Genomic DNA, 12813 nt, shown 5'->3' with positions numbered 1-12813 from the left:
AGAAGAATGAAGATTTTAAATTGCCAAACGCTTTTTGGCTTTTGTGCCATTCTTTCTATTAAGAAGGCCAAGTGGAGATTTACCCAGGATTTTATAAGATACGCTGGGGAACCATAGCAGTGGGTCTTGGAACCGTGATAATCAGTGAGCAGACTGGAATGTATGGCACTTGTATTACTGAAAGGCCTGATTCTGACAAGCTTTACAGAAAGCAGCAAGTTCAAGAAGCAGCACGGTGCAAGAAGAGAGAGCTGGGAAGAGCGTGGAAGAGGAAACAAAGAATTGCTGTGTGCAAGGTCAGGTGATAGCTGATGGACCGAGCTGGCGAGCAGAACGAGGCATTCACATGTCGTAGGCTGTTGCCCTCATGGTTGGACCAAGCAGCTTGTGTTACCACCAGGGAGTGCCAAATTTCAGGCTCCATCCTTGGGGAAATGGCTTTCGAAAATGGCTGTTTCCATGCAACCACGGCGGTGTGCCAAGGCTCGCGGCGCCTGCCCTTCGGTGTGGAGCGGTTTACATCTGCTTCGCCCGCTCTGCAAGCCTGGCTTGCTCTTCTAGCACGGGCCTGAAGTCTTTGGGTTGGCTTACGTCTGCGGCGCAGCGTGCGTCTGTGTCTGCAGGCGAGGAGAGGTTTTGCTTCTGCCTTGCTGAGCTGAGTCTAGGCAAGTTGGAGCACTCCCACACTGCGATTTCCCCGTGTCGAAATGGGAATGGACCTTAGCCGCCTTCCAAAGGAGGATTTCTGCCTTCATCCAGCTCACCTAGTGCTCGCATAATTTTGAGCACAACCATGCTGGAAAATTCCTTGCTTGAGGGACATCAGAGTGCTGAGAGCCGTGCCGGGCTAGGGACACAAGCCTGTGAATGCCCCCGTCGCAGGGAGGAACCTTTTGTGGGCATGAGAGGAGGTTTAAAAAGGAATGGGAGGGGAATCTTGAAAATTTGTTGTGCTAGGGTCTTAAAGCCAGCAGCCCGTGAGCACTCTGTAATTGGCAACTTTGGAAAACTTATGGCCTTTTATAATATTCCTGCACGTCAAGGTAATCTGTTCATTAATTCTTGATGCTGCAATTTAAGAGCTCTCCAAAGCTGTCTTTAAAGTGCTCTTTGTTGGGAGATGCATTAGTGGTTATGCTAACTAATATTTCTCACTCAGCGCTGAACCACAATCTGATTTTGATTTCCTTTTTCAAATAATTTACTGCTCACCGGTCTAATTTAGCCAAACGAGCGAAGATGCCTGGTTTCACTTGCTAGGAGGGAAATGACAAATTTCCGAAGAGCGAAGCCTCCTGGGGAAGCACAGCGACTGCGTTGGCAGAAAGCCCTGGTGGATTCCCCCGTGTTGGACTCTCGGGGCTGTGCCAGGCGGTGGGCTGCTGCCGGGGAGGCAGCTTGCAGCGAGCTCGCTCTGCTCCGCGCCCCCGCGCCCGGCCGCCCGTAATCCCCCATCTCATCCACCCCGCCGCATCCCGCAGGGAAACGGGGAAAATGGTGCCGGGAGGGAAAAAGACTTGAGATTTTCGGTGCACACAAGTGACTTTTTTTTCTTCTTCTCCCTTCAAGTCGAGTGGTGGGTGCTAGGAGCGTGCCGGGATCGAGCGACCGGGGTTCTAATTTTGCATTTCCAGATGGCTGCGTGTGATTCTCCCCGTGCTTTGGGAGCCGCACGCTCAGCTCGTGGGGAGAGAAAGCAGCGGGTCTGTATTTTAAGGGTGGTGGAGAGCCGAGATCTATCCTGCCACATGTTGACGTGATTCATGCCGCGGGCTCCGCGTACAGGAGTGAACCCAAACTCGCTAATTAAAGGCAGGGAGAGCGCATGACTGTGACTGGAGTTTGGGCACCGCGGTGGAATATGTTCCAAAGTGCCAGCGAGTGGGAACGCTGGATATGACGGCTAGCTGCCTCCTCGGGTCTGCTGGGTGGGCCTCAGCCGTTGCCTGTCCTTCTGCTTACCTGTCCATCTCTTTTTGCAGGTTGGGTGTCCCCTAAAACCGGGGTCCCGGTGTAGCGGCTAGCAAGGCATGGGACGGAGGCATAGGCAGCCCCAGCGCCGTGCCGTGAGGACGGTGGTGTGCACGGGGTCGAAGGCAGGGTTCAGCTGCTTGCTCCTGCCCTTCAGTTTGTGATCCGTAGAGGTCCTGGGCCTCGGTTCTTGCCTCTCAGACAGGGCGAGCGCTGCTCCTGCCCCGTGTGATAGAAACTCGCGCTCTCGCTTGGGAGATCTGGCTTGGGCTCTGTTGTGGCTAGTAAAACGGGTGCTTTGCAGTAGGATTATTCGTGGGGTACTGGTAGGTATGTTTTTCCCTAGTGGGAACTTTGCAACGGAGATTATCATTTAAAAGAGCAGAAAATAGATTTTTTTTTTTCTTTTTTTACCATGGAAGTTGTTGGGCTTTTCTTTATACTGTTCACGCTTTGATTTTCATGCATTAACTCTCTCTCTCTTTCTTTCTTTTTCTCTCTTTGTTTCTTTCTCTACAGACCTTTGTAGTACTAAACAGAGGGAAAACACTCTTCCGATTTAGTGCCACACCTGCCTTGTACATTTTAAGTCCTTTTAATCTGTTTAGAAGAATAGCTATTAAAATTTTGATACATTCATATCCTTTTTACTGCTGAGTTCTTTTGGTCTTTGTTGGTTGAAAAATCTCTTACCTGTTGTCCTGTTGCTCAATTCAAACTTTATTTATGAATTACAGTTCTGTGCCTGGTGAAGCTGGATTTGTGTTGAATGAAAAAGCATGGCCGTTTAGACATATCCGATCAAGTAAATGTTTAATTTATATTCCTTGCTAATCTGTACCAATCTGTGTCCATTCCTCCATCGCTACGCAGACACTGATAAGTATTGGAAGTATTGAACCATCACCTGCATGTGTTATTAAGAGAGGAGGAAAAAAGCAGTATAGTGGATGAGCTGGTTGGCCCTGTTTGTTTGTGACCCTAAAACAGATCTTACGGAAGCACGTTCATTTGTTGTTTTAGGGACTTCTCAGTACTAACTTCTTGCGTCTCAAGAAGGAAAAGCTTTTCCATCTTCTAATGCTTCAAACTCGACTTGGGTGCTGAGGCTGGGAGTGTGTTTTTTTGGCTGGTGTTGCCTCTTGTGGATTTTCCTCCCCTCTGGATGTGCTTGGAGATGGAGAGCCATTTGAGTCCGCTTAAATCATTTTCTGAAGTCAAACAGCTTTGGATCTGACCCTGAATTTCACCATTCTGCTAATAGTTCAGTAGTTAAAATCCACTTGAACTTCCAATTCCGAAACTGGGCTGGCCCTACAGTGCTCCTCAAATGGCTTCTCCGGCACCTTGTACCTGCAAACGTGTCCTGAACACACAGAGGGAGCAGGGAGTTTAGGAGAAGGTACTTCTTGGTCAACATGCTGACCACACGTGAGAAATCTCAGCTTGGGTGTACAAAATTGTGCTGATGAATGATATCAGTGGACATTGAGAAGATGATGAGCCAGTTTGCCTAAGCTGAATGTTAATATAAAGGGATAAGGAGTAACAGCTCTCTGTATTTACATTTGAGGAGTCAGAGATTTTATTCCTAGCCACTCCTCCTTCCTCTTTCTCTTAACAGAATGGTCTGAAAACCTGTTGCCTTTAAGACAAACAAAAAACAAACAAACAAAAAAAGTGTTTTAAATTTTATCATTTTTGCTCCTGCAAATGACTGGATATGCAACAGTGAGAAAGTGAACTGGGAGACTACAGCAGCTGGCAGGTGGTACAAGGTATGTAAACCTGCCTCTTCCAGCAGGGAATCAGAAACAGCAAATAAAATCCTGTCTCAGAAGTACAAATCGATCCGTGTGGTGTGCACGGAAGGTGCATGTTTCCTTTCCAGTACACCTTGCAAAGATTTGTAAGATTTTCTCCAAACTAAACCCTAGGTGTCTGTGGATTGCAGTGCTGCTTCCCTGTTGGATGTGTTAGCAGAGCACACATTTTGATGATGCTGCGTAGATGGAGTTGTTTGGGAAGGCATTTTTATTAAGCCATGTGATTTTTGAATTGCTAATGCATGCTAAAAAATAGGAAATAAAGTGAATGGTGATGTAAAAATACTATTTGTATAGAGTCACCCCTGTTCCTATCTCCCATGACTGCAGGAAGCATCTTGGCTGTTACGTATAGCACATCGAGAACAGACTGGGAGTTGTTGAGTGCTGGTGTAGTGCAGGGATCTTTAGGGAGCTGTAAGCTGATGTAAAGAGCCACGCTGGTGTGCCTTTGATCCTTGACTTTGTTCTACAGTATTTAGCATGATCATTATGTGCACTATTTTGACCAACTGTGTATTCATGACTTTTAGTAACCCGCCTGAATGGTCGAAGAATGTGGAGTAAGTAATACTTCTATTTTTAAGAATTGTACGGAATGCTGCTTTTCAGAAATCTGCTCTTACTCATATTTAAGCTAGCATGAACTCAAGTCTTTTATATCCACTTTGTTTAGACAAAAGTGCTTGCAATTCATCTGTTTTCATGACTAGCTTTACATTTCTACAAACTTCTCAGTGCGGCTCTCTTTATTCCTTTTAACAGGTATACATTCACTGGTATTTATACATTTGAATCACTTGTGAAAATTATTGCAAGAGGTTTCTGTATAGATGGCTTTACTTTCCTACGTGATCCATGGAACTGGCTAGATTTCAGTGTGATCATGATGGCGTAAGTTGCATTTTCAGATTATTTCAGGTATTTGTGGCATACGGGAGGGGATGAGACCGTAGGAAGAGGGTGGGTGTGTAAGGAAAAAATAAACCAAGGAAAGCTTAAGTGAATCCCCAGAAGATTCCTTTGATTTTTCAATAGAAAGCCTGACACAGAGGCAGATCTAAAACACCACTCTGGATTTAGCAGCAATGCTGCTGCAGAAAAACGCAATTTTCTAAAACCTGCCTTTGTTAAGAAAAGATTTTATAATAGTGTCTAACATTGTAGATCAGCTCACGTGCCAGAGCAGCAGCTGAATCTGTTGAGCATAGGATTAGGAGCCGACCATCTCTGAATTCCAGTCTCTACCACCCCTTCCCTCTGTGGGCTTAAGTGTTAAAATTTCTTGGGCTGCAGCTTGCAGGTTGAACAATTTCTAATGAAGAAGCGGTGTCAGAAAAGGAGACACTTTATTTTGCTTCCTCGTTCTTTTCTCTTGTGCTGGATCAGCTTACGTTGGGCTGAGAACGAGGAGTCCCTGTGGCTGCCTGAGCTCCCAGCTGAACCTGGAGATGCGCACCAGACCTCTGGTGGCAGGGCTTGGTCCTTAGTGCCCTGCCTTGCTGGTCGATCAGTCGTAGTACTGCTGCTGAGAACCAGGTGTACGGCACCGGCAATCGCAGTGGCTGGTGGAAGACATTTTTTCCCTTTTATATGCTTTGAAATATTACACGTGTGCACGTTTGGGCTCCCACAGTCAGTGATGGCCAATGAAGACTCAAAGACCATGGAGGAAGGCTCAGGAGCTCGGTTTTCAAGGGTTCCGAGCACTTGAATTTGATTCGAATAAAATGTTTTAATCATATAAAATGCCATGGCCCTGCTTTGGCTGTGTTCTGCAGCCTAGGTTGCTGATTTTCCTGAGTGTTTGCCCTTTTAGTTGTGCATTTTGGTTACATGCAAAGAGTTGGATGTTGGACACAAAAGGCAAAGAGCCCATGACTCCCTGACCTTGTAGTTTCCCTTTTGGATCTGCTGAGCCCAGAGTAAACGTGCCTTTGTGGGTCAGGCTCCCAGCTCTCTGCACATAGGTTGAATTTGCTGGGGATCGGTTACTTCCTTTCTGAAGCAATTAACAAGTAACAGCATGCTGGCTTTAAAAGGCCCACCGCATCAATACAAAATAAATCTGCTAAAACTTGAGCTGGTCTAACTATATAATCCCTTTATTTCCACTGAGGTCGCTTTGCTGTAGGAGAGTTTGGCCCTGGAAACATCAAATCGAATTCTTTTTTGTGCCAAGGGCTAGAACAAACCTGTGTTGTTTAAATCCCATTAACAGAGTCCAAGTTTTTTGGAAACTCTTGTGGTGGCCTTCCTGCACCAGGAGGAATTTTGAATATCGCGCATTGCTTTATGTTTTCATACCCTGCTTCTCCAGACAGCACAGAGGAAATATTCTCTTCTACATTGTGATAAATGGAACTCCGTTAACCTTGCACTAAGCCTCTTACCCTCTGTGTATCTCAGGTTTATCCCTCCGTAAAATGGGGATAATCAGAGCTACCTGTGGCTCACAAACAGGTGGTAAAGCATAACGGATTAAAATGAAGGCTGCTAAGCAAAGCGAAGGGTGGCGATGCTTTATTAAAAGCATGAAGGAAAGTGAAGCGAATATACCTGAAACCATTGAACAGAGGTGATGTCACCAGGACTCCGGGCATGTTGGACAGTTTTACGTTTACCTTCTTCTGTAGGGTTAGCCTTAAATGTTCATGCCCTGCATAGGCAAGAATGCAAATGTCTAACCATGTACCTGGACAAGTGCGGAGAGACTTAAAAAAACCTGTGTTTTGGCTTTGAAATCTTCTCTCTCTCTCTTTTAAATGCGGATTCTAAAGCATTTGTAAATTACAAACTGTTTCCTACAAACAGACAGCTATATGAAAAGGAAGGTGACCCCAATGGTGCCATTAACTCTGGTTTAATTCTGCAGGTATATAACAGAGTTTGTAAACCTAGGCAATGTTTCAGCTCTGCGCACTTTCAGGGTTCTGAGAGCTTTGAAAACTATTTCTGTAATTCCAGGTAAGGCGGCCTCCGGTTGGTGTTAGCTGTTGGGTACAGGCCCCTGTGAGTGATGTATTGCTTTGTCTGTAGTTGTTGTTTTTTTTGGTGTGTGTATTGTCATTGTGTTTTTTGTGTGTGACCTCCCTCATTGCAGATATGTCACAGAGTTTGTGGACCTTGGGAATGTCTCAGCATTGAGAACTTTCAGAGTTCTCCGAGCTTTGAAAACTATCTCTGTTATTCCAGGTGAGAACCATTAAGCATTAAAGGCTGGTCTTGCATTTATCTCTCTTCGATATCTCCCTCCTCGTCCTGCATTGCTTATTTCTCAGAAGTGGCACTGGGAAACTTTTGATGGGCTTTGCAGTCTGTATAAACGGAATGGTTTGAAATTAAGGCTTCGTTATTGGACGAGCAGTCTGCTGTTCCGTACGTCTTTATCCCTGTGTGCATACGTGGCTGTCCAATCTCTGAAATGAAAGCCAGACCAAAAGTTCAAAACGAGTAAAGAATTGGGCGCTCCCTTCGTCCTCAAGCTGAACAGTTCCTCACTGAGCAAGTCATCCCATTAACAGCAGCCTTCCTAGGGTTGGTTTAGGAATAAGTTTGTGAAGCAAGCAAGCGAAACCCGAGCAAGATTAAACCTTTCTGCGTGAGGCTACTCCAGGTACTGGCAGTCAGGTGGGATCTGGGGCAGGTTCTCTTACACGACTGCAGCAAGGGTTGCCGTGCCGTTTTGAGACAGACGAAGCTAACCCGAGCGTTGGCGTTACCAGCTTTTACATTTGTATGTTTTAACAGAACTGGCTGCCGGCTCTTCATGCAATCATACATGGCCCAAACCGCTGTCTGAGCTTTCATTGAGCCCGAAGTCCTAATTCAAAGACTTGCCCATTTGACGTGCCACCCCCAGGGCTGGGTTTGGCAGGACTGGCACTTACACGGCTCCCTCTGGGCTCCAACCCAGCCTGAGTGTCAGAGGGTGAGCACAGACCCTCCTTCGGTGTAAGAGACCACGGAGGCATCATGGACTGAGAGTATGATTAGAAGTGAGAGAGTCCTCAATTCTCGTGTAGGAGGTGCTCGGGGCTTTGTAGGTTCTTGTGCAGGTGGTTTCTGGGAAGTGTCCCTCATTTTAAAGTCAAGCTTAGGACTCAGTTTTTGCAGGCACTGAAGCACCTGTAATCTCCCAGCTTTTATAGGTGCTTGATCTGTCTCACAGTAGGCACCCTAAACAATCACTTGATAAGTTTTGCTCTTCTGTTTCTATGCATTCTGTTTCCTAATGCATTAACTGATAAAGGTTCTTTGCTTTCTCAGGATGCATTTTCATATATCTTTGCCGGAAAACAAACTGCAGAATTGTAGGGGCCCATCACTTTTGTCCCCATTCCAGACTGCTAAACCCATCAGATGTCCATGGCTGTTGTGCATGATGCTCTTAAGTGGCACCTGCTTTTCTTGCACCGAATGAGAGAATGCTAGAACAATGTTCTTACCTTCCTTAATGTCTGGCAGTGCACATACAAAGAGCTAAAGGTATTTTGGTAATAGCTGTTAGCAGCGCACTAGATGGATCTGAAGCGTGGCTGCGATTTTATCAGCCTGCTGCAGGTATTGACTGTCTTGCTCGAAGAAAAGCATCGATGTTAAAATAAGTTTCGTATGTGTTTTGCTTTCATAATCAGAGGAAAGTGAAGATGATGCAACTTTAATGAGCTGGTTACTAAATGTGCAACAGCATGCCATGTCTTCCTATGGAAAGGAGCAGAACAGTTCTATATCATTCCCTCCATCCTACTCTAAACTAATGGAATTTTCCTTTTATTTCAAAAGACAACAAGGGCTGGGGGGACCCGAGCCCTTCTTCTTAGCTCAGTGCAGCCACGCTTTTCACTAAGGGGACGATTTGCTGCACCCAGCTCAGGGGATTCCTGTCTGAGCGTTGGATAAGATGAATTAATCCATGGCTAGAACTGCAAGCAGCAGAACTTTGGTTGTGTGTATGAGTTGGGTGCTGGGATGGGGTTGCCCCAGTTGTGGTTCTGCAGCACGTAGGTAGAGTACAACCACGTTCCCTGCTTGTTTTTATGCCTAACGATATGAGAAATGTAAAGTATTTGTGCAATTAACCTTTTGGGCTGTTTAATATGAAATTAGGCTTATCTAGTCCAAGAGGAGAAGTGATTTTTAGAATATACTTAGAAAATCTAAAGGGGTTCCCCTTCTGCTTCAGTGTGTGCGAAGGAATGGGAATTTTAACACTGTGCTGAGCTAATGAGAAAATAATCTGATTGTTATGACAAGTGCTAACTATGTCTTCTGCCAATAATTGGAATCGTCCTCAGTGTGTTTTTTAGACAAGATAAAAGTAGGAAATACCACTAGAATATTATGGGACTCCAGATCAAATGTGTGCAGGTGGAGGGTCTGTATGGCACCCCAGAACCGAAATACCAAAATATCACTTTCACCTTACGGCTTGACAGACCGTATTAACCCGTGGGGGTCTAAAGACAGCTTTTTATTGGCACTCACCGTGTTGGCAATTGAATTACCGGTGCCATCGGTCGCCGTGCGGTGTCAGCCCGTGCCGGATCCCACGTGGAATCGCGCCCCCCGGGTTTCGCCGTAGGTGAAGGCGATTGCTTCAGCTGGCAGTTTTGAGGCTGTTTCGTCTTGGGAGCGGCCGGGGAGCTCTCCTGCTGCCGATTTATCCTCTCTGTTCCAAGCCACGATCCCTTTTTGTGCCTGCGGGGGAGCGGCACACCAACCTGAGGCACAAATGCCGGTGTGAATGGCTGCATGTGCAGAGCGGAGCGTATCGGAGCGATGGAGATGAGCATGCAAACGAGTGCTGCGATGGTTATTTGTCTGCCAGGCCTAACAGCAAAAAGCCTGCTTCGTGTTTGAGTCGGCCTTTGGCAGTGATCTAAATGTTCTGAAGGAAACGAGATGTTTTTAAAAACTATTCCTCCCTAATAATTCCTTTTTACTTATGTATTTTTGAATCTTTCTGTTCTGATATGGATCAAACCTGTGGTCGTATGGAAGGGTTTCTTGTCCGAGGTTTATTGCAGCCTGCTTGGGTGGCCTTGAACAGAGACATGGATCTGATCTAGCCCTCTATTCCTTGCTCTGTGGGGTTTTTCCATTTTTTTCCCCTTTATTTCATTATATTTTTTAATTTCCATACTGGGTCCTTTAAGCAGCCGGTTGTTCTGCAGGCTATTTGGGCAGTTTGTTGCGATCCAGAGCAGCGTTTCAAGACTGGAATACTTGCTTGAACCTAAAACCACTTTTGTGTTCTTTGGATCTTTAAACACGCCAGAAAGAAAACTTCCCCAGCAGTGCAATCTTGGCTAATAGCAGCGATACAAACATGAAAACACTGGTAGGTGAGGGCAGGGCAAAGGTACCAGGCCACGCAGAGGATGGATGCTTTGGAAATGTAAAAATCAGTAAAATTTGGAGTAGATTTGAGTAAGAGAAGTATAAAGCAGAACACACGACAGCTCATTGAAATGCCTTTTCTTACCGTGAATGAAAGGATGGGAGGAACTAATTGTGGACACATAATTTTCGCACAGTTGGGAAAAAAAAATACCGTTGTGGTAGTGCCTGACCTGTGACGGTGTCTCCTGCCAGATCTCCCTGTTCTGGATTTCCAGCAGACTTTGATGGGAGGTGTTCCCCCCCCCCCCCTTTTTTTTATTTTTATGTGAGAACTAATAGCAGAGCTCGAAATAAATTTAGGGATTGGTTTCATGAGTATGTGCTGCTGAGCTGAATTCAGGCATTGGAGAGAATCTTTAGGTTTTAGTAAACGTAGCTCCGTCAGGGAGGTAATTGGCCTGTCTCATAGAAATGAGAATTCGGGTATTCTCTCAAGGAGCTGTCTTCAGAATTGTATTTTGACCTCATTTTACTGAATTTGTCTTGCTGAAAATATGGCTTTGCTCTTTGCCTTAAGCGAAGGTGGTGGAAGCCTTTTTACTGTATTTGCTGAAGCCCGAAATGAATTTGTGCAGAGAGGCAGGTAGGTGTACAGTGAGGTGGATGATTATCTGGGAATTGCCAAGGGAAGGGAAAGGAAGGGAGGGGATTGTTTCCAAGCTTTGTATAAAATTCCTGGAAAAGGTTAGTCCTTTAACTCCTTCCTCCAGCATCCTTCGCTACTCAGTTACAAGTGCCTGTTGATCCTCCTCGACATCGGAGTGGCCAAGCAAAGGGCTGTAGTGTTCCTGCATCCCAAAATCTTGCATGTTTAAATCCCAAAAGGGTTACGCTGCTCAGTAATGTGTCCAGCCTCACAGATGGTTCCCCAGACTGGATGGTTTGGAAAAGCAGCAGGATTGGGTCCTCTTGGCTTACACTTGTGCTCGCTTTTGGTATTGAGCCTTGCCTATGAATGACCCCGAGAGCTTTGGGGGAATTCCAGGAGCCAGCACTGAATGAAATCCTGCCCACCTGGCTGCGACAAAACCCTGCTGTCAGTGAGAGGTTCAACTCCTGCAAGCAGAGAAATGCTGAGACAGTTTAGTTAGGCAGGAGAAAGTTCGGATGTAGACAGTTTGCAAGGCATTTGATCTCTGTAAGTTGTCACTTTGTGCCAATAAGGCAGGCTGAAAGTGTGGCCACAGAGGCTTTGTAGCAGCGCACCTTAAGTCACATTTTTAAGACAAATTTTTTAGACGTTGCAGTGCCTCCCAAGTACGCTTCGCATCCTCTTGTGCAAAACAGGGATATTCTCAGGGATGAGCTTGGTGCTTTGGTTTTTTGACCTGAGTGGTGAACCCACGGCTGGCATTGGGATGGGGTCACCCATCGCGCTCGTGGTGCTATGGGAAAACCTCCAGGCACTCCAGAACCCACGTTGGGTTCCAGGAACCCGACCCTATAAAAGCAACATCCTTTGCCCTCACATAGGTGTAAGGTACTGTACGTATTTGAATTTTCAATGCCTTTTTTGTTCTACAGGAGTGATTTCTAGTCTTGTTTTCTTCTCCGCAGGCTTGAAGACCATTGTGGGTGCCCTAATTCAGTCTGTGAAGAAGCTGTCAGATGTAATGATCTTGACAGTATTTTGTCTCAGTGTCTTTGCTCTGATCGGGTTGCAGCTGTTTATGGGCAATTTGAGGAACAAGTGTGTGATATGGCCAATTAATGTGAATGAGACGTTCCTGGATAACGGCTCTAGGGGCTTTGACTGGGAGGAATACACCAACAATATGTGTAGGTATTTCTGCAGTGATACTCCCTAAAACCTTCTTATTTGACTTAATGCTGCCGACCGGGATTTCTGACACGTGGCGTGCCCGGCGTTGCACAATAAAAACCCCTTGCTTGGATATTGTTCCATTTCTAGAAACCTGACCTTGTTCAGGTGTTACTAGTTGGGTTCATTTTAAAAAGTATGGGCTGTGCTCTTTTAGCTAAATAAGGATTTTGTCCAAAATGCTCTTTTTTTTTTCCTGCTTTGATTCCAATTGAAAATGGGTTTTTAATATGGTAAAAAGGAAGTCATTCTGCCCATGTGAATCCCTGGCCTGAATATCACGTTTACTGGTAAATTTACCAGTAGGGGATCTAGAAGACTTTAGTTAAGGTTTCTGTAGTGTGATAGTATGCTAAATCCTCTAACTCCATGCGTGTGTGCACGTAATCTTTTCTTTTTCATCTTCTTCAGCAAATTTTTACATAATTCCTGGTGCCCCTGATCCTTTGCTCTGTGGTAACAGCTCAGATGCAGGGTGAGTGTTGAGCTTTGTTAAAAGTGATGACTAATTACCATTGATGTCTGCTAATGATGACAAAACCTTTGGAATATTTCCTGTTGCTTCCTTTGTTGGTTCTGGTGTTATTTCAAATGTAAAAGGCTTCACATTTCTTAATCTAATTATTAATCCATTGTTGCTGTCTCTTGCACTAATACGATGTGAGCTGGCATTTTTCTTGTCACCCCAGGAGGCTGATACTTGTAATGATGATTTCTAGTGGCATGATTTCCCTCTGAATCTAATCATAAAAATCGATGGAGAAGTAGGGGCTGGAGGTTCAGAAGTGG

At 45.4% G+C, this 12813-nt stretch overlaps 1 protein-coding gene across 5 annotated transcripts in view; it reads left to right on the top strand.

The window, feature by feature from the left end:
* SCN8A (sodium voltage-gated channel alpha subunit 8) overlaps positions 1-12813 on the top strand; it is a 60577-nt gene that overhangs the window by 18146 nt on the left and 29618 nt on the right. For 2 of the 5 annotated variants that reach the window (XM_080570743.1, XM_080570747.1), the window contains exons 3-8: positions 2491-2610; positions 4272-4360; positions 4563-4691; positions 6901-6992; positions 11760-11981; positions 12436-12499. In XM_080570743.1, coding sequence (XP_080426869.1) covers positions 2491-2610; positions 4272-4360; positions 4563-4691; positions 6901-6992; positions 11760-11981; positions 12436-12499 — 716 coding nt within the window. Of the gene's footprint in view, positions 1-2490; positions 2611-4271; positions 4361-4562; positions 4692-6672; positions 6765-6900; positions 6993-11759; positions 11982-12435; positions 12500-12813 lie in introns of all 5 variants that reach the window. The other 3 variants (XM_080570744.1, XM_080570745.1, XM_080570746.1) reach the window with 3 other exon arrangements.

Source organism: Anser brachyrhynchus (genome assembly GCF_964034855.1).
Source record: "Anser brachyrhynchus genome assembly, chromosome: 29".
Lineage (NCBI taxonomy): Eukaryota > Metazoa > Chordata > Aves > Anseriformes > Anatidae > Anser > Anser brachyrhynchus.
This window is presented reverse-complemented; position numbering and strand designations above follow the sequence as displayed.